Source organism: Dermacentor silvarum, chromosome 8, assembly GCF_013339745.2.
Source record: "Dermacentor silvarum isolate Dsil-2018 chromosome 8, BIME_Dsil_1.4, whole genome shotgun sequence".
Taxonomy (NCBI): domain Eukaryota; kingdom Metazoa; phylum Arthropoda; class Arachnida; order Ixodida; family Ixodidae; genus Dermacentor; species Dermacentor silvarum.
The window spans coordinates 70,515,870-70,537,711 of record NC_051161.1 but is presented as its reverse complement, the minus strand read 5'-3'; the positions used below and the strand labels follow the sequence as shown (position 1 = coordinate 70,537,711).

Genomic DNA, 21,842 nt, shown 5'->3' with positions numbered 1-21,842 from the left:
CGTGGCCGTTCACGTGAAGAATGCTTTCGATGTGGCGCGCTTAAAGCAATCAAGGAAGTGGCACAAGAGGCAAATTAAAAATGTGATTTATGAGTTACACGTGCAAGAACCACAATATGATTTGACAGATGCTGCAGCGGAGGACTCTGGGTTAATTTTGACCACCTAGTTTTCTCTAACGCGCACCGAATTCACGGTACACTGGCGTTTTGAATTTCGCCCCCATTAACAAAATTATCGTAGCACAAGGATAAATGCTGTCGTTGATATAGCCAAGGTAAGCACGCCAGAGCGGAAGAGCTGTGCATATCACAGGTTTAACCAACATCGAAAACAATTTGGGAGAAGCCGAGAACACCGTGTCCACCACTCACGACAAGGAAGGACTTCATGACACTATCTCGTTCGTGAGGTTGCCTCGCCGCCGACAACCTAGGAAATACCACACTGGGAAGATGTTGCATCAAACACAGCAAAACTCCACCTAGAAACCGGTGTTCAAATCAGGCTGAACGCCGTGCAGCATATGCCTGGAAGCACGAATAGGGCCTAGCCTCGCAGGTCACAGATGCGGTAGCTCATCTTTACACAGACATAGTATGTCTCTAAGTCAATAAGGGGAAATAGGCGATCCCATTCTATAATGTTAATGCAGACAGGGATGAAGCAGGAATGAAAGCCATCGACGCCCACCAGCATTCTATGAATTTTGAGCTACCAGTCATTACACGGATTCTCTACAGCACGCTACGCTCCTCGAGTGGCAAAAGCACCCTCGATATGTAAACGGATTCGCAAGACGCACATCGTGCTTGTAAGTCCCGCTATAGTCTATTGCACCATACATGGGCGGCAGCTGACGATGCAAGTGCAGCCAAGAGGTAGTTCATCTATTGGGTTCCAAGTGAAAGGGATATTGGCGGAAGCGATGAATCCCGTGAGGTGACGTAGGCTCTAGTTTTCAACGGCTCCACTTCACAGGGGCCTGCAACTTATCAGTCTGATTTTCATGATCCTGATGAAGTATAGTGCTCCTTTAAGAAGCAGTGACAGAAGCACCGGCAAGACACTGTGCCCCCCAACCTCCACCCACTGCCTCCAGGTTTACCTCGCGCTGTGCGGGTGCTTCTTTTCGGCTGCACTCTGGCTTCACCTTCACGCAGAACTGGCTAGAAACGTGGCGCACTTACGCTAGACGTCACGATGAGGTAAGTCCGCAAGCTGTGCACGTTGACGACGACAACACGGCTCCTGCAGTTGCTGCCACACCTGTCCCGATGGCAAGCAACCCGTTCGACCCAGCGCCAAACACCTGAAGTGGGTCTGTCCGGCATGCGAAACGGTGCGGGAAAAGCACCTCCGCCAAGATGAGGTGCTGAGCAACGAGGAGTGAATTTGGCCATCCAGAGGACCATCCCGTAGCCCTGGGGTGACTTCTGATTTTTTTCACGGGCTATTAAAGCGGTTGCAGATCCCGCTCTTCATAGTGCGCGTTCCACTCCCTTTCTTATTCCTCGTAATAAGGCAAAAGAACCATGCCATCGAAAATAAAACGTCTTTTCAATCGGCCGAAGTCACGAGGAGGGAATTAATGTTATGATATGAGAGACTGGCGAAGTAGTTTATGACGGAAACTCGCACTTCGTGATAGCAATTTACCGTAGCAATCCATTTTCGTGACTTTTGGAAGCGGTGATATTTGCGATAGCTTTCTGGGGCGGCGATTGTCTGCCAGAAAAGGTTGGTCTGCTTCAAACAGTGTTACGAGACCTCGAGCATAATTTATGTAACTTGACTGTGACACGACGTGTGCAGAAGCTTTGTAATATTGACTTAAAAATAATTTGGTGCAGAATGAAAACATAATATACTATAGGTCACAGTATTAGCGACATTACGTCAAAAATGGCCAATTGCCTAGCTTATCCACGTCTTCCGACGCCTTTGTAGTCTGCTAAATTGCCAGGAAACTTTGAACACATTCTACACGATTTTAGTAAAGTTAGTGTTTGCTTATGCATCAAAATTGCTTTTCTCATTGTGTAATGTAACACCTCATATACTGCTCATTTTCGCGCGCACAATTCTATATGTGCGCTTACCGATCACTGTCCAATATAAGTGGCGCAGCAAGGTGCCCGTGGTTGAGGGGGTTCCAAAACTATATGGCAGTGGCGATTTACGAAAAATTGCAGAGCTCCATGCCATTCCAATTGCTGACATATTGAAAACCAATTTTTAGCATGTTGCTGCTCATATTGAACGCTACTGTACCTTCTTCGCAGGCTGGCTTCTTTTGTATGACATTTAGATTCTCTAGCAGCACAGCTCAGGAACATTTAGTTACACAATCTGTGGGACGGACCGCACAAAGAAGGAGATATATCAATACAACTGCACGTGTAAACTTTACCTACCTTTTCATTGATTGTTGATGCGCCTAAACCATATGTACTGCATATTGAGTACGTAGGCCGTATGCAGATTCTGTGAGCGCTCGACTTTGGCTGGTCTTGTATTCAAGTGTGCGTTGTCGACTGGCATTCGTATAGGCATTCTCTACTGTAGTTTATAAAGGGAAAATGGCTGCCACCATGTTCGTTCATAGAAAGCATCAAAACCGCACACGGTATATTTTCCATTAGCGGAATCGCGCGTTCTACCCGAGACACATCTTCGAACGAGATTCATTGCGGAAAAAGGAGATCGCTAAACGGGGGAAGGAGAGGACATCGCTAGGTGCTTTCCGCTATTTCATGTCCCGTTTTTCGCATTCTGTTTATTTCACTCATGAAATTCTTTTGTTCTCCTTTTTGGACTACAAGCTCAAGTTCGGATCATTCCGCAGTCATTGAGGTAATGCTTCCAGCTCTTCGAAAACTGAGGTTTTACCATAAACGCTTAAGCATAGCGCGTATCTCTTGTGCCTCTGTTCGTATCTATCATTTAGCAGGTTCAATTGGGGCACGTCACGCGCAGTCTTGCATAGTATTACACATTCCAAGCTTTTGTTCATTGTAGTGGCCATATGGCCTTAACATGCATCCACGCACGCATTGCATAAATCAACTCCGCTGAGTGCTTCTGTGTAGCTCCGATAGCCGCACAGGATAGAAGAATAATGGGCGCGAAACGAAGGCCAAGACAGGGTTATAAACACGTAGACTCGTACGCGCCACGCTTTTGCCGCGAACGCCGAGCTTGCGTGCATTGGAATACAAGGTCTTCGCTCACTTCACATGGGTTTGGCGTTTCTAGAATTTGGCTATCTCGTTGTAATTTCTACAAGAAAAAGAAAGGGTCAACCAAGTGTCGACACTAAAGCAGTCAAGCTCGAAGTAATTGCGCGTGAAATACGACACGAATAAGATACGAATTGAGTGAACGCTGAGCATTAAAGACAGGCCAAGAAAAAATAGTGGTACATAAAGTTTGCTTCTCTCAAGCATTATACTGTTAAAGGCTACGGTAACATTGCTGGTTGAACAATTGGTCCAATTTTCTTAATTTAGAGCTAGTATGCCGTGTGTAACCTCAATTCAAAGCGGCCAGCCGTGCATTGCCAATGTTAGGATTAAGCATGCTTGTCATAGCTTACAACCTTTTCACACGCAAGAAACACGAAATATATTTGAACTGAAATTCCGGCTGTTGTTCTCATTGTGGCGTTATTGCAATGCACATTCGTGAACTGTCCGTGGTGGCAGTTTCAAAATCTTGCTCGACCCTTAAAAAAAAAAAAAAAGGAATGCCAGCATTCAGTAGGAAACAGCAACTGTACAATAACTTTTATTTTGGTCATACAAAGCATGAAAGTCGTCGTTTGTTACTGGGCAGTACGTGCAGGTGGGAAAATAGGATAGAATGTTTTAAACAGGAACGTTTTTTACGGCTTTTAACCAAACGCAGTTATATTTTGGGAGCTCAGCACTTGCAAAAGCAAGGTAATACTGCCACTCATGTAGTTTACGTAGCTGTTGTTCCAGTGGCCTGGACCGAAGAAAATTGGCTGACGCCACCATGATGCCATGCCTTCTGAGCGGTATACATAGAAGTAAAACAAAAAGAAAAGAAAGCAATAAGGCTTTGCTTACTGAAACACGTTAGCAATTTTTAAGACATCATTATGTGCAATAAGAACTTCGTGCTTACAGGGTGCGAAATTAGGTAGATTGTTGTACATGTTAATCATGCTTAACTGCGATGCACTTCAGTTGACCAATACTTGTACATAAAGGCTTCAGAGTTTCCCAACAAAACCGTAACTGATACCTTGTCGATATTGATAACAATTTTATGAATAATAACAGACAGCTTCGAGCTACTTATTCGCAATATGAAAAATCGTTACTCACAGAGAACCGACAATGAATGGAAGTCTACGAATAAACAAGTGGCAGAATGACAATGAACACACCTTTAGTTCTTTATATTCAAATTAAGTTATCGCTTAAAGAGGAATGCTACGCAAGCCATTTATGGTCAACCAGTGTGGCATTTTCCATTTTTAAAGCAACGAAGCAAGCAGCTCGTTGACACGATTGGTGTTACTTTTAGGAATTCCTAGCACACTTTTAATGAAAGCCTCTTGCAATCGTAGTGTGATAATCATTCCTAAAATGTCATATTCTAAATCACATTTTATGCGCAGCAGGAGGAAGGTTGTATGGGATGAATTTTTTAAGGCAGTAATTACGTAGGATTTAACATCAGACTGTCATGTGCATTGTAAGAATATAACATGACAATGCAATGCGAGTGCTTCTGCCGAGGTTTTTAAGACAACTGAACGATTACGAAGTGTTATATACTACGAATTACCTGATGTGGGAATTTTTGACAGCTGTCTAAAACATGATCAGCGTGTTCTAAGTAATGATGCATTCTCCGATTTTGTAATGGATCTTGTTTTAAAAGATTTAACAGAATGTTGAAATAATATCGCTAATAAACTGAAGTACAAGGAAGGAAAGGTGTGCCCGTATTAAAAAAAAAGCTTTTGCGCTAGAATAGTTCTCAAGAAAAATTGTTAGGCAATCTTAATGCTGGACATATTATTAGCGAAGACTGATGGCCAACGGTAATGAGCTATTATGAACGAGAAGCTTTGTGGTTCTGGTCTCCTGATTCGTATGTTTACAGCTTCGAAATGAGGTAAATCAGCGAGAACAACTCAAAACTAAAAATGCTGTTTCGACATTTATAAGTATATTGCTGCCTCACCAAAACTGATATTTTTTCAATCGATTATTAATATTTTTATATCTAATTGAAGGAGAGTATTGCTCCTTTAATGGTGCCGGCTACTCCTCTTCAAAGAATAAAAATGCGAAAACGTTGTGTTCATTCGCTCCTAGTTGGTTTACTTATGTATATATACAATGTAGTATACTAGTGTCATTTGTTCGAAACATATTTTAAAGGTGATGTTGACGTTAGTCTTTAAATAGCTCATGCAGACGAGCAACATTTTATCTCATAACATTTTCAAACCACAAGAATCTAAGAAGGTGCTGAAACTTACCTTACTTTGACCTGCTTATGATGTCCAGGTGTGCTTACGCTCAATCACAGCTTACTAGTGGAAACAGGAAATGGGCTAGAAGGAAAACACATGGTCATAAATAAATATATATAATGTGAACATGTGAAGACGCGTCATATTTATTGCTACATGTTAACTAATTAAGCGATGAGAATTCTATCACTTACCTGACCGTATAACGAAGCTACCAAGGAAACCCTACCGGGTTTCTATAAAGAAAGCTTCGCAGTTGAAGAGAAATTCGCCTTGGTATGGGATTTTTCTTGAAGTGTTAAGAGAAGAAGTAGTTTATTGAAGTGTTAAGCTTTCTATTTGAGAAACCCGTATGGGTTTCCTTGGTAGCTTCATGCCATAGTCGAGTGCATGGAAATGTTCACCTTTCATGAACTTCCCTCCACTGTTCGGGCTTCCGCAGAACTATCGTGTCAGATTAACAATTTTTTTAGAAAGCTTTAAAATAACGTTTGGCACCTGGCGTGCGCTAAACGCGAACACCTTTGTTGGACGTTATGGTGCACGTCCACTCGATAAGTTTAGTTTAACGTATGAGAACGCATACTTAAAGACTTTAAAATATAGAGCATGGTCTGCTACATCATCTCAAACATGCCCTAGACAGGACACTCTATTAGCAAACGTTCAGTTGTTTAGGTTCCGACGCGTTCTGTCTCAGAATAGCCGGTCTCAGAAATTAGACACGCTGTGCGGTCATAACTAGACCTCAAGTGCATTTAGAGGTTAACAGTGTTCGAGAACGGGCTAGTTAGTATTGCATGATGTAACTTCGTAGCATGGAAACAAAGAATTGGGGAGAAGGGAAACGACATGCCCGTATATAAAGTAAGCAAAAGCGCATTTGAACTATTACAGGTAAGCCACATGTTAATTTGCGCTAGAGGTGCCGGCATGCTTGAGAACGCTATTTCTTAGCGTACAGAACTGAGCAGCCTTCTCTAGAACGCGAGAACAGCAGCTTCCGGGGCTCTCCGGAGCCAGCCAGTGACGTCTAACGGTAATTGCTGGGCCCAAACGTGTCCACCGCTCGACGTCGGACACAGCAGATAGCGTTAGACGTCGCTGGCTGGCTCCGGAAGCCGCGGAAGCCGCCATTCCAGCGTTCTAGACAAGGGCTGCTCACCTCTGTACGTATCATTGTGTAGGTTAAACTTGCCAAATAACGTACGTTAAATATTGTATGGTAAATCGCGTACGTAAACCGTAGAAACAAAATAACGTGCAATGAGGTAAATGTTACTTTGCGTAAATAATGCGTTTTCGTTTCCTTGGAAGCGCTTATCTGAATATGTTTATTGTTCTTAAAACGGTGACAACAGGGGTAAACAGGAGACCAAATAAGCATCACCGGAATCAAGAACACCATTACACTATAGAAAGTAATGCATGGAGAGTCGCATTTCAGAAGAATTTTTTTTTTTTTGCAGTCTAGTCATGCAGCCTAGAATTGTGCAGTGCTAGTGCAGTTGCCAAACGCAAATGCATAGTCGATGCAGGCCTGTATGAATGAATCTAAAGGAGGTCATGCTTTTTTTGTATAGCAGTGATGGAAGCGACAGCCGACAAACTTTTGTTTGCAGTCGGTACACTCATAAAGAAATACGCAAGCGCCTCGCCTGAATCTGAATTGCTGTCATAGTGTTAAACTGCTCGTGTTTCGGTTTGTTGTTGGAGTACCAGGAAGGGCACGAGGAACATGAAGAGCTTTACAGTTCCTAGATTTTGTCACCAACAGCTAGATTAACAAATTAGAACCTACAAACAGTTTGGAACATGTTGATAAATCAGAATAAATCAACGGAAATCAGCAGTGAGTTACTTAGAATCACACAGCTCGCCTAAATAGCCCATATTCCAACCTCATTGAGTGTGGAACTGTGTGGAACGTTATGATTCACCAAGCGTTGCCACAAAAATCTAGTAAGATTGAATGTCTCAAAATAACATTTATGCGATATATATGTATCCGACACCTATTTGTTTCGCATCTTTGTCGAATCCAATCGTGTTCAAATGAAACATGTCCTGTACATTCGAGCTTCCGTATCTATAGTTAAGAATCATGTGGTGGCAGAACTTTCGCGGCTCCCGAGGTGCTGTGAGCAATTGAGCTCACTGGTTAAGTGGACATGCACATATATTGAGAAGTAAGTCCATTTCGTTACCACACACTTACTAGCCAATTATAGGTGGAATGTCTAGCTCTTTTCACTGCCATGATGTGGAAGGCTCAAGAATCTGGTTCATTGAGACGAGAACAGCTGTAAAAGAACAATCTAAGCGCAAAGCTGATACAGTAAAAGTGAATACAGTGAATAAATTACAGGGTGCTCGTTAAGCATGTACTTTCTCTTTCAATTCTGCGCACAACAGAACCGCCTACATATTTCATTCCATGCAGAGTAACGCGTGGTATGCGACTAGCGTAGTTGTATATGTGCAGCAGAACCACAAGTACTGGGGTATTATTGTTGCGTGTTGGGGCCGGCTAAAATAAATTACCCGCCGAAGTCCTTGAGCACAGATACTGAAATATAAAATGTGCACGTTCCACAACTTGAGTGCCCTACAGCGTTTTTTGGAATAAACGTATTAGGTGGAAAGTCCACGCTGTTCACAGACCTCAGAACTACTGATTAACCATACCGTAATGAGAGAACAAAGAGGTCACATTGTCACATAGGTAAACTTTCTCCAGCGATTGTCTTCTAACTTTCATCCCAGTAGTGCACTAATCTCCGAGGCTGGCGAACTATCCGAAATGACCACGTGAAGCTCATCGACTACTCTGAAGTTATCAAATTCATTTATTAAAAGCATTAGGTCCTGCTCACTATTTCGTCAAAGATGTCCTGACTCCCATTGCGTATGCGGAAGAATAAAACCAATTTTATTCCAAAATACAGATCTAGAAAACCCGGTTTTGTGGTAACATTTCTTCAGAATACTTAGTGGCCAGATAGGTTAGGGTGCTTGAAATTTTTTAATTATTCTTGCTCTCGCCACACAACTACTGCAATTATATGCACGTGTGGTGTAACAGTTTTTTTTTTTCGTGGGCGTTATGAGACCACATGCTGCCGAAGCTTGCCGCCAACTATTACATTTATTGTGTTAAGCACGCGCGAGTGCTCTGGCGTCACTGAATACTTACGCAGTCTGTAGATTAAGAAAGTAGTTAATGTCCTGCGTAAAAGTCAGGTGGCAACAGGTATACGGTAGAAATTTATGCGGTAGTAAATTGTCAGGTCGAACGGCTAGTGCACGGCACCGAGCTTGATGTCGGTGCTCGCGGTCAAGGTTGACTAAGCGAGATGCTTAATTTTGTGCTTCAACTAGACCTCTTTCTATACTGGCGGAGATCATGGAGAAAGACGGCTTGTATAGGTGGTATAATTGCGAACGTCTGCCCACAAAGGTAAAATGCAGCGCTCTAAATTTCACGCTTTAGTGTATTAAAGCTTAAAGAAAGAAGACGACGATGACGAACGCGTGGGCAGTGACGCGAGCGCGAGGAGCAGTATGGGAACGCTGGCATGATCAGAGGCATCGGAGCCAGCTGTGGAAGACGACGACAAACGAGCGAGCCGTGGCACGAGCGCGTCTCGGTGACCCCGTGAAGTGTGCAATGAGGCACGCACTAGGCACAGCTTTAGTAAGCCAGAACCGTGGAACAGCCATTTCTTCAAACAACACTTGTCAACTATGGGGAGCTCCTAGTTAAAAACTGGCGCTGAATGGTGATAGACCCCGAGCCAAAAGCCATAAAAATGAAGCTCCTGTGGCTCCCTGAGCATTTAGAAGATGGCTATATAAGGGAAGCGCTTCAATTGTATGGAAAAGTTACGTCAATCAAGCTTGAAAATTGGAGACTCGCAGACATGGAAGACATGCGGACTTTGAACCAGGACGTCGTGCTGTCATTGAATGATGGTGTCTCTGTCAGCGAGGTGTCACATCTTTTGACAGTATGTAGCATACAATGTCTTATTTTAATGCCCGGAAGGACACCACTGTGTCTTCGCTGTAATAAAGTGGGACACATACGCCGTCAATGTCGTACGCCTCGTTGTGATAGTTGTCCCCGATTTGGACACTCATCTGATGAATCCGCTTTGACGTATGCTGATAAGCTTCGGCATGGCACGCGTCCCCCTGATGAGGTGGTCCAAGAACATCTCATGGACGCAACGGAAGTCCTCGACGCAACAGGAGGTTTGTCAACAGAATTGGATCAATCGGATCAACGACATCACATGTGGCTCAAGGCACATCAGCGTTGCCTCAGCAGGAAGTAAGCGGAGTTACATCAACCGCGCTTGAAGATCACGCACCACCGCAACAGGAACTGTCTGAAGCTGTGCAGACAGTGTCCTACCACCGTCCTCAGCAAGATGTAGTGGATGTATCGATCGTGTCGTCGCTCGCACCACAAGAAAGTTCTGATGTGCGTTCCTCTACCGTGTCATCAGTTGCTCCGCAAGAAAGTGGTGATGTGAGTGCCTCTGCCGTGCCTACGCTTGATCTGCAGAGTGCTGGGCCACAGCCTAGCGAGCATCCTACTGCAAGTGCGCCTGGTTCTGGTGCAGTGGCGAAGCGTCGTGCGATGTACGAGACACGGTCAGGGGAGACGACGGAAGGCAGCGATTCTTCCTTGAAAGGACCTCACCGTAAAGCATCTAAGAAGATCAGAGGATCTCGACGATTCAATTCCAGAAGCCCAGGTGTCACCTCTCAGCGAGGCGTCACCAAACTCGATGCAACATACTTAAAACAATTATCAGTAACCATGGCGCTGTCACAGCAACTGAGCTTTGCAACTTTGAATGTAGGAGGGCTGAGATCTCGACAGAACCAGGTACAGCTGCGCCGATTACTATCTCATGGCCGCTTTGACTTTGTAGCCATTCAGGATGACAAAGTTTGAGGAGACAAAGCGATGAGATGACCGGCAACGCCCTGCGGCCTTTCCTCACAGATTACTTTGTTTGCGCATCACACTCTGTTGGCCTTTACGCGGGTTGTTTTTTGTTTCTAAAGAGAAATCTTTTTTATGACCTCATTTGCAACGTCGACAGCCAAGACCGCTTCATAAGTTGCGATTTTCAGTTGCATGGTGTACTGTGGAGTTTACTTAATGTTTATGCTTTCAGTGATGAAGCTAATCGAGTGAAGTTTTTTGAAGCTATGGCTAACGTGCTTGATTGCGATCGTTCTGTCGTTCTCATGGGAGACTTCAATTGTGTATGCAATCCATCTGATCGTGCTCAGTCAGTGAACAGGCGGGATAGGAGTGCTGAAGTGCTAACATGCATAACTGATAATGCTGGCCTCATTAATACCTAATCTTGTGCTGGGAGTTCGTACTCCTACACACATTTTCAAGGCCGTTCCCATGCTCGTCTGGATCGCACATATGTTTCTTCAGCACTCATAAATTGCCGGATTTCATGTGAAGTGCAGCCTATTCCATTCTCTGATCACTGCATGGTGATTGCTCGGTTTGCTGATAATGGTCGCACTAATTTCAAGCCGAAGTGGAAACTATGGAAGCTTAATGTAAGCCTAATTAGCGATAAAGACTTCACATGTCGTGTACGTTCATTGCTAGCATCTTGCTTTTCTAAGAATTTATACTCATTTGCAGTCTGGGAAATAATTAAACTGGAAATTAGAGACATAGCAATCGAAATTAGCTCGATGAGGTCGTATGTCAAAAAGTGCAAGGAAAAAATGTTGCGGAAAAGCCTTTATAACCTTCATGAGCTGGAATCAGAAACACCTGGCACATATTAAATGAAATCACCCTTGTTAAAAGCCATCTTCAAAAATACGATGCTGAACGCTATAGAGGTGCTCGCATTCGCTCTCGTACAACCCATGCCTTGCACTCAGAAGAACCAACGCGCCAGGCGTTACTTGATGAGCGTCGCCATGCAAATTCCAAGTATCATAATCATCATCATCATCAGCCTATATTTTATGTCCACTGCAGGACGAAGGCCTCTCCCTGCGATCTCCAGTTACCCCTGTTTTGCGCTAGCGTATTCCAACTTGCCCCTGCAAATTTCCTAACTTCATCACCCCATCTGGTTTTCTGCCGACCTCGACTGCGCTTCCCTTCTCTTGGTATTCATTCTGTAACCCTAATGGTCCATCGGTTATCCATCCTACGCATTACATGGCCTGCCCAGCTCCATTTCTTCCGCTTATTGTCAACTAGAATATCGGCTGTACCCATTTGTTCACTGATCCACACCGCTCTCTTCCGTTAGTCCTAAGATTTTTCGTTCAATTGCTCTTTGTGCTGTCCTTAACTTGTTCTCGAGCTTCTTTGTTAACCTCCAAGTTTCCGCCCCATACGTTAGCACCGGTTCGAAGCATATCTCAGATATATATTCTAATGGCGTGCTTGTGACAAAAACGGAAGAGATTATCAAAGAATTTCAAAGATATTATACAGTGCTGTTCTGCTCAGCTCACACGCCAAATCCTGATGTTCTGACACATTTCGTCTTCCTAGTTAACCCTCTCTCAGAGGATGATGGTTCTGTTATTAGTGGACCATTTACCCAACAAGAAATAGAACTCGCCATTGATCAGTTACCGCTTTTCAAAACAGCAGGTCCTGATGGAATCTCCGGCGAAATTTATAAAGCCTTTAAATTTATATTAAGCCCTGTTTTACTTAATATATTTACTGCTAGTTTTGATGAAGATTGCCTACCACAATCATTTACCAAAAGCCATATTATCTTAATCCCTAAAAGTACTCAGAAAGAAAAATTGCAGTTTGTGGAGTGCTATAGACCCAATACACTGACTAATGTAGACTACAAAATTTATGTAAAAGTCTTAACTAATCGACTCCAGTATGCAATGGCATTACTTATTGGACCTCACCAGACTTGCGGATTAAAAGGCCGTTCCATAGAAACTTGCATCTAGTCCTGAACAGCTCTTCAGTACTGCTCGTCCCACTGTGATCACTTTGCATTGCTTCAGATTGATTTAGCAAAAGCATTTGACCAAGTGAACCAAGCGTTCCTTTTCAAACTTTTAGAACACGTCAATGTGGGCTCCGTTGTTTACAAAAGGTGTTCGCATGTGCTACACTAACTGTTCTACCAATATAACTGTTAATGGTAATCTGTCCGAGCCGGTGTCAATTCTTTCCTCTGTAAAACTGGATGACAAATGCAGTGACATTCATGGCTTTAACATTTTGGGCAATGAACTCAAAGAATTGGCTTACGCAGATGATCTTGCCTTTTTCTGCTGAGACAAACCGAGCATTGACAAGGTGCTATCATTGACTGAAAAATTTGGTATGGTTTCTAGCGTTCAGATAAATTGGTCAATAAGCTCATGTCTTTGGTTTGGTTTATGGGGATGTACACCGACTCAATATTCTGGTATAGAATGGACAACCGTGCCCCCTAGATACCTTGGTGTACCTTTTGATGCATATAAGCTTAGTGCACATTTCTGGCGGGAAGGTGTACCGGCACTTCAACGCCATGCGGATACCTTTATGCCACACCGCCTTTCTATATTTGGTAGGGCAGCGGCTTGTCACTTGTCCCTGGCTGCAAAAATATTTTCGGGGCGAAGCATCTTAGGGCCGAGCCTTGTCCCACGGGGGATTCACGGTTACCCGAATGATCCCCCGGTGCTTCGCCCGCTCATCACCATTCACTTTGTGGATGTGCGACAAACTGTTTGGCGTTTCTTCTTATTTCGAGTTACTTCACACCCAATACTACGATCATTCATACAAGTGAACTTAGTCGATGCATTACCCAATTTGGTTGTTTCATCCCAATATTCTGAAAGACCTTGTTTGTGGGGCTTTATGTATGAAGTATATTTCGCTGTGCAGTTCCTCTTGGTTCGATTCTCTACTGAGTATCTCTAAACAGTGTCCAGAAAACAACTGTACAAAGATATGATATCAATGATTTTCCCACCTCCCCTTTACCGTTCTACATTCTCCAGTTTGCCATGGAAAGACGTACTTAAACGAGTCCGCAAGATGCCTTTATCCCCATGTACAAAAACGTTTTTCTTTAAATTAGACAGTGAAACATTACCTATCATAACTTGGTTGCACAAAAAAGGAATTTTTGTATCCACTGTGAATTGTCGCCATTGTGATGTACCTGAGACTATAGAGCATCGCTTCATAAGTTGTAAAGACGCAATATTATTTTGGGATGTGCTCCAAAGAACTCTCAAGAAAGACTTCATTTTGAATCACCATACCATCCGATACTTGATTGCACCCCACGGGGAAGACGTGCCTTTTGATATGTTTTTCATAATTGGACTACAGAGCTCATGGAAGACGCGTATGTTAGACAGAAACGCTCAACCTGTTGTTTCGTCGAAATTTCACTACGCTCAAATGATTTGTCACTTGAAGGACTTGTATGACTTGACAGAGTTTCAACCGGACTGGTACCATCTCTTGTTACGTTGCTTGTCGTTGCCACCTTTTTAGGATCAAAGCTACTTTCCACCTTTTAAGATCAAGGCTACTTGTAGTTTTGTGCGTGCAGGATGTGCTTAACGAGATTTTAGGTCCTTTCTAGGCCATGAATATGAGATGTGTTGGCTAGTTCTTGCACGTTTTTCGCAGATAGTATTTTTCTCGCATATACATGATGTAATAAATACCATGTAAGAAAAAAAAAGCAGCGGTTTCTTCAGGATAGCGTGCTCGTCTCGCACCGCGGAGGCCCGGGTTTGATTCCCACCCAGACTGAAACGTACCAAATTTTCTTTTCAAGCCACTAATTTACTTTGTTTACAGGAACCTCCATGAAAAATGTTACGTCAGTCCGAGCATTTTTAGACGTCTTTTTAGTCTTTGCGGCGCCGGTCATTTCTCGTCACGGCGCAATGTCCCCAAGGTCACCGCCAGCATAGACACCTAAGGCTTTCGCCTTATTAAATCGTTCAAGAAACTGTTTTGCTTCTTTAAGAAAGTTTTTGGGACTCGCCAAATTTTGTAGGCGCATGCAAGTAACTATTATTCTAGAGACACGCAAACACGTAAGGCCAGCGGTTGATTTGTCTGTCATTTTCGTGCTTAGTCGGAGTACTAAACATGAGAAAGTTTTCACAATGTTTGTAAACTCTTACCCAATGCGTTGCAAATCATACCTTCTATTCCGGGCGGTGGCTTCTCGGCTGGATACGTACGAGTCATGGTCACTAGTTGAGCCAGGTGAGAAAACCGGCATGTAACGTTGGCGGCCGCTGTTACCATTGTTGCCAAAGTAACCAGTAGCGCTGCTGCGGCTCGTGTCTTCATTGTGACCTTCAAGGGAGCCGTCGTAACGAGGGAATTCATAATTGATGCGGTAGCCTGTCTGTGGTCTACGGCCAAGTTTGCTGGAGACAAGGAAACCAGGGTCGCTGTTATTTATGACACCGTCGTCACGACCGCCAACGAAACTGTCGACGTTGGCGAAGTGGCTACCTCGATTTTCCCCACGGTAGGAATGCACCCTAGGTCTCCTGTAGAAATCATACAAGCCAGGGAAGCCTGAGCTCAAACCTCGTGAGCGTCCGTCGTGAATGGCATTTCTGGAACCCTCTAGATTGGGTGATCCTTTGGTGGCATCAGTAAAGGGCAGCGGTTCATTTCTAAAATCAGATGAACTGTATCCACCGGTACTTTGAAGTGTCCCTCTCGTGCTACGTCCAGTGAAGCCTCTTGCGGATGCAGGAAGTTGGCCCAAGCCATCTTTCCAGCCGAATGTGCCTCCAGCTTGAGTTATTCCAGAACCAGTGTTAGCACCTAATGTATCCGAAGCATCAGATATTCTGGAGCCCACTTCGTTGGAAGATCTTGCGCTGTCCATATTAGTGTCATATGGTCTATCGTGAGGTATGAAAGCGTATCCACTAGTACTTCCAGGTTGTCCCCTAGGAACACCGAGGGATCCTCCTTCGAACTCAGGTCCATTGACTGACACGGACTGGCCGTCTCAGGTTGCCTCCAACTGTGTTTATTCCAGAATTGGCGGAATCTATAAAGTGTCTGGTGGCATCCGCAATCCTGGAGCCTGCTTCATTAACGGATCCTCTAATACCAGTGGTAAAGGCCGATGAACCCATTTCAGGAAAAAGGAAGCTATCCCCACCAGTATTTCCAGAGGTCCCTCTCCCTCCACTGGTAGGTACACCTCCTTCGGGTTTATGTGCCGCTCCAAACCCGACCTGCTGCCCAAAGATTCTCCTGGCTCCGATAATTTGAGAACCACTGGTATCAACTACAGCGCATGGCTGGTTTGGAGATTATGCCACCATTTTCAGTGATGGAGCCTGCGTAACCATTGCTAAAGCCATTGGTTGGACTTATGGGGGCGATGGCTTCGTGGCCACTGCTTTCTCCTGACAGTTTTTTCCAGCTACCAGCAGTAACACCTTCGAATGCTGGTACTCCTCTTTGGACACTGAGCCAACGAAGGGGTCGGCTGTCAATTTCAGAACTCGTAAATTCTCCTAGGCGTGTTCTAGGTCTGTAGAAGCGGGTTGTTGTTCCACTGGGTAATTCTGCTTTCTCTATCTCAGAACTACGTGTAGAAGCTATTGGAACATACCTGTAAGCAGCATTAAGTTCAGGCTGTATTTTCCTGCTGTCAACACTGAAACCTCCTTCAGATCTAGTTTCATCGCCAAGATTAGTAGGCCGTTCGATGGCGCCTCGAATTCTATTGATTAGTGAACCACCAGAACCGGCTCTATGTTTAGAGAGATCTGAATCTTTGGAGTCCACTATATTAGGTGACATTGGTGGGCCAATGGTAATCTGAGAGCTTGGAATTTCGGGATAACGTGAGCCATAAGTAGCACTATTTCCAGACTGTACTGGTTGAAGCTGCTTGCTCCTGCTAGTAGTAGGGAAGCCTGCTTCAGATTGGGCTGTTCCGGCCAAGGCGGGCTGCAATTTCAGAGTGCCTGCGGCTTCGGTGAATCCGGGGCCGGCAAACTCTCCCATGTGTCCGGGAGGGTTGACGATTCTGTCTCGCGTATAATTGGGTGATCCCGTGGTGCCGAGGTTGCCAAGTCCTACATACCAGACAAAATGTTGTACCCGCCTTTCGTAGCTGAATGCCTTATCGAGCTGCCAAGGAAAGTTTTGGTGGATTGAGATTCCTCGCGTAAGCCGTCCAGCTTTGCAAGCGGTCCTACACTCGCATCGTTTTCTGAGTTAGGGGAACCTTCGAGACCTACAGAAGAATGAGAGACCTTAGAGGCAGGCAGGTGGTTGTGAGGTGCCAACGGTAAAATAATATGGTGGTCTTCCAGGTACCTGAGATTCGTACTGGCCGGTATTTTGAGGCTGTCTTCTCACATTACTAGCAGGGAAACCTTCTGAATGCTCACGTGCTTCACCTGAGCGGAAACGTTGCCCCAGAGCCCCACCAGTTGCAGTAATTCCTGATACACCAGAACCTCTTGTGAGTTCGGTAGAGCGGAATATATCGAAACGTCCTTTTATAGGTGCTCCTGTGGTGCCAATTGAAAAGCCTGGTGGTAGATTTGTAGGCGAGAAGGAGCCGTAAGCTCCGGTCCCTGCAGCTGATTGAGGTGGCTCGCTTAAGCCGGGCACGTCTGTCAGCGTGCCTAAAGCCCCAGCGTTTCCGGAACTAGGAGAAGTTTCAATGTGCACAGGAGGAAGCGAGGCTTCAAAGGCTGCAGGTGAGTCCGCGGTGCCCACAGTAGAGCTAGACGGTTGTCTTTCAAGCACGTGAGGTCTAAACTGAAGGCTATTTTCAAGCTGTTTGCTTGTGGTACTAGCAGGGGAACCTCCCACAATTTCACGTGAATCGCGTGAGCGTAAAGGTTGCCTAAGAGTACCGTCAGCTCGAACAATTCCAGATCCAGCAAAACCTCCCAAGCGTTCAGAAGAGCGGAATACATCTGAACCAGCTCCTATAGGTGCACCCGTGCTGCTAATTGAAAAGCCAGATGGTAGACTTGTACCGGCGAAAGAGCCGTACGCTCCGGTCTTTTCAGCAGATGGAGGTGGCTTCGCTTAAACCGGGCCCGTTTGCCAGCGCGCCTACAGGTCGAGTGTTTCCAGAACTAGGGGAAGCATCAAGGTGTACTGAAGCAAGTGAAGCTACAGGGGATTCTGAGGTGCCAATGGTAAAACGAGATGGTTGTGCTTCGAGGACGTGAGGTCCGTACTGACCGCTATTTTCAAACTGTGCTTTTGCGCTACCAGCAGGGGAACCTCCTGCATGTTCACGTGAATCGCGTGAGCCTAAAGGTTGCCCAGGGTTACCGCCAGCTTCAACAATTGGAGATCCGGCCAAACGTCCTAAGTGTTCAGAAGAGCGAAATACATCGGAACCCACTCCTATAGGTGCTCCTGTGCTGCTAATTGAAAAGCCGGACGGTAAACTTGTGTCAGCGAAGGAGCCATACGCTCCGATTTTTTCGGCAGATTGAGGTGACTTGCTTAAACCGGGCCCGTTTACCAGCGCGCCTACAGGTCGAGTGTTTCCAGAACTAGGGTAAGCATCAAGGTGTACTGAAGCAAGTGAAGCTACAGGGGATTCTGAGGTGCCAATGGTAAAACGAGATGGTTGTGCTTCGAGGACGTGAGGTCCGTACTGACCGCTATTTTCAAACTGTGTTTTTCCGCTACCAGTAGGGGAACCTCCCACAATTTCACGTGAATCGCGTGAGCGTAAAGGTTGCCTGAGAGTACCGTCAGCTCTAACAATTCCAGATCCAGCAAAACCTCCTAGGCGTTCAGAAGAGCGGAATACATCTGAACCAGCTCCTATAGGCGCACCCGTGCTGCTAATTGAAAGGCCAGATGGTAGACTTGTACCGGCGAAAGAGCCGTACGCTCCAGTCTTTTGGGCAGGTTGCGGTGGCTCGCTTAAACCGGGCCCGTTTGCCAGCGCGCCTACAGGTCGAGTGTTTCCAGAACTAGGGGAAGCTTCAAGGTTTACTGAAGGAAGTGGAGCTACAGGGGATTCTGAGGTACCAACACTAAAACGAGATGGTTGTGCTTCGAGGACGTGAGGTCCGTACTGACCGCTATTTTCAAACTGTGCTTTTGCACTACCAGCAGGGGAACCTCCCACAATTTCACGTGCATCGCGTGAGCGTAAAGGTTGCCTAAGAGTACCGTCAGCTCTAACAATTCCAGATCCAGCAAAACCTCCTAGGCGTTCAGAAGAGCGGAATACATCTGAACCAGCTCCTATAGGCGCACCCGTGCTGCTAATTGAAAGGCCAGATGGTAGACTTGTACCGGCGAAAGAGCCGTACGCTCCAGTCTTTTGGGCAGGTTGCGGTGGCTCGCTTAAACCGGGCCCGTTTGCCAGCGCGCCTACAGGTCGAGTGTTTCCAGAACTAGGGGAAGCTTCAAGGTTTACTGAAGGAAGTGGAGCTACAGGGGATTCTGAGGTACCAACACTAAAACGAGATGGTTGTGCTTCGAGGACGTGAGGTCCGTACTGACCGCTATTTTCAAACTGTGCTTTTGCACTACCAGCAGGGGAACCTCCTGCATGTTCACGTGAATCGCGTGAGCTTAAAGGTTGTTCAGGGTTACCGCCAGCCTCAACAATTGGCGATCCGGCAAAACGTCCTAAGTGTTCGGAAGAGCGAAATACATCGGAACCCATTCCTATAGGTGCTCCTGTGCTGCTAATTGAAAAGCCGGATGGTAGACTTGTACCGGTGAAAGAGCCGTACGCTCCGGTTTTTTCGGCATATTGAGGTGACTTGCTTAAACCGGGCAAGTGTTCCAGCACACCTACAGTTCGAGTATTTCCAGAACTAGGGGAAGCTTCAAGGTGTACTGAAGGCAGCGAAGCTACAGGGGATTCTGAGGTGCCAACGGTAAAACGAGATGGTTGTGTTTCGAGGACGTGAGGTCCGTACTGACCGCTATTTTCAAACTGTGCTTTTGCACTACCAGCAGGGGAACCTCCTGCATGTTCACGTGAATCGCGTGAGCCTAAAGGTTGTTCAGGGTTACCGCCAGCCTCAACAATTGGCGATCCGGCAAAACGTCCTAAGTGTTCGGAAGAGCGAAATACATCGGAACCCACTCCTATAGGTGCTCCTGTGCTGCTAATTGAAAAGCCGGATGGTAGACTTGTACCGGTGAAAGAGCCGTACGCTCCGGTTTTTTCGGCATATTGAGGTGACTTGCTTAAACCGGGCAAGTGTTCCAGCACACCTACAGTTCGAGTATTTCCAGAACCTGGGGAAGCTTCAAGGTGTACTGAAGGCAGCGAAGCAACAGGGGATTCTGAGGTGCCAACGGTAAAACGAGATGGTTGTGTTTCGAGGACGTGAGGTTTATACTGACCGTTATTTTCAAACTGTGTTCTTGCGCTACCAGCAGGGGAACCTCGTGCATGTTCACGTGAATCGCGTGAGCCTAAAGGTTGCCCAGGAGTACCACCAGCTTCAACAATTGGAGATCCAACAAAACGTTCTAAGCGTTCGGAAGAGCGAGATACATCGGAATCCACTCCTATAGGTGCTTCTGCGCTGTTAATTGAAAAACCGGATGGTAGACTCGTATCAATAAAGGAGCCATAGGCACCGTTGCTTCCATGCGCTCCTCTCGCGTTTCCACCAGGCAAACCGGCGGATTCAGTTGCTACGTTCAACTTGGGCTGCGGGTTGCTACTAGATCCAGTGAAGTGATGACCGTCAGAACCGCCTAATAGTGGTTCCGCAGTACCACCAAGTGCTACACTCGATTCTGAGACGCGAACGTTAAAGCCAGATGGAAGCTTTTGATAATCTATAGAGCCATACCGGCCGTTAGTTTGAAGCTTTCTTCCCGTGCTACTAGGAAAACTTCCGGATGCAGGCGTTTCGCCCAAACTGGGATATTCTCGAAGGGCGCCGCCAGATATCATGATTGCGGGAGTGGCTTTGCTGCCCAAGTATCCGGAAGGATGGTTGATTTTGAAACCCCCTTCCTTTGGTAATATTGCTGGACTAACGGAAAACTCAGATGGTTTACTTTTAAGGAAGGAGTCATACTCCCTGGAACCTTGAGGCTGAATGCTTGCCCTTCCAGCAGGCATGCCTCTTGCTCTTCCAAGTGCTGTCTCGAAGCTCGGATGTCTTCCTTGGGTGTTTCTAACAGAGGCTATTGAAGTAGCGTAACCTTCTGTGCCTGCCGACGGATTAGAGGTTCTGGAGTGTTCTGTACTGGCGAATTCTGAGCCGCCAGTGGCCAAACTATTTGGTTGTTTTAAAGGAAGAAAGAAGTTAGGCTCACTGTTACTTCCAAAATGCCTTCTCGAGGTATCAGCATGAAAATCTTCGGATGATTTCGGTGTATTTCCCAAGATCGGCTGCCGTCGGAGCGCCGCACCAGTTTCTGTGCCTCCTGCACGAACGATACCGAGAAAGTGGCCGGAAGGATGGGAGTTTCTGGAACCAAGACCTGCAGATGATTCTGAGGTTCCAAGTGGAATGCCATTTCGTATGATTTCAGGGGCAGAGAAGCCGTTGTGACCATACTTTTTAGATCCTGCTCTCGTCTTGCCAACAAGTAAGTTTCCTGCAGATGCAGCTTTGCTTGAGCTAGGCGAATTTCCGGCTACTGCCGTTCTAATTCCTGTGGTGTCTACTGGGGCTAGAGATGGATTAATGAGTTCCAGAGCCTCCGGCACTTGGTGATAATACAATACCAACTACGGAGCCAGACCGTTTGTTTTCACTGGCAGATGTATTGGGCACACTGGACGCTTCGGGTGACCTGCTTATTTCAATAGCAGGGATGGTTCCTTCGAATGCACGTGTTCTCTCCAAACCAAGATGTCGGCTTAGTGGGCCTACTGTTCCGGGGATGCGTGAACTGGCAGAAGCTTCTAAGTGTCTTGGCGCATCGAATGACGTAGAGCCTACTGTAGTGGGTGTTTGTTCAGGATTAACAGTTGAGGCATGCTGTGATTTGGCAGGTGTGGAGTGATGCTCTCTAATACTTCCAGGATGTCTTGTCCCGCTTCCCACAGAAAAAACTCGTGCGGAGACAGGTGCTTCACCTGAGCTGGTATGACTTTTAAGTATTTCGAGGTTAGGATAAATGGCACTGTTTCCTAAATGCCCGACGTCAATAATGTTTCGTGTTCTTTCTACACTAGGGGATTCAGGGATACCATTAGTAGAGCCGGATGGTTTGATACTAGAGACGGAGGATCGCTTCCCATTTGTATTCTTCAGCAGGGTGCTCGCGGTACCACCTGGAAACACCCCTGTGGATCCTGCTTCC

At 45.8% G+C, this 21,842-nt stretch overlaps 1 protein-coding gene across 1 annotated transcript; it reads right to left on the bottom strand.

Moving 5' to 3' along the window:
• Positions 1 to 3,787: 3,787 nt before the first annotated feature.
• On the bottom strand, positions 3,788 to 19,967 carry LOC119461414 (mucin-19-like). Its single transcript, XM_049672873.1, has 5 exons — positions 19,931 to 19,967; positions 19,530 to 19,829; positions 14,729 to 18,242; positions 5,525 to 5,599; positions 3,788 to 4,035 (listed from the first exon to the last, which is right to left on the bottom strand). The coding sequence occupies exons 1-3, from the start codon at positions 19,965 to 19,967 to the stop codon at positions 17,590 to 17,592; spliced, it is 990 nt and encodes a 329-aa protein (XP_049528830.1). The 3' UTR covers positions 3,788 to 4,035; positions 5,525 to 5,599; positions 14,729 to 17,589.
• Between the last annotated feature and the right edge of the window lie 1,875 nt (positions 19,968 to 21,842).

Bases quoted from the DNA above. Each gene is read 5' to 3' on its own strand.
- LOC119461414 (XM_049672873.1), bottom strand. From the start codon at position 19,967: ATGCACGAGGTTCCCCTGCTGGTAGCGCAAGAACACA. The intron at 19,830-19,930 runs GTTTGAAAATAA...CGCTGCCTTCAG, and splicing joins GCTGGTAGCGCAAGAACACA to TACACCTTGAAGCTTCCCCA. The intron at 18,243-19,529 runs GTTCCCCTGCTG...AAATTGTGGGAG, and splicing joins TTCACGTGAACATGCAGGAG to GTTCCCCTACTGGTAGCGGA.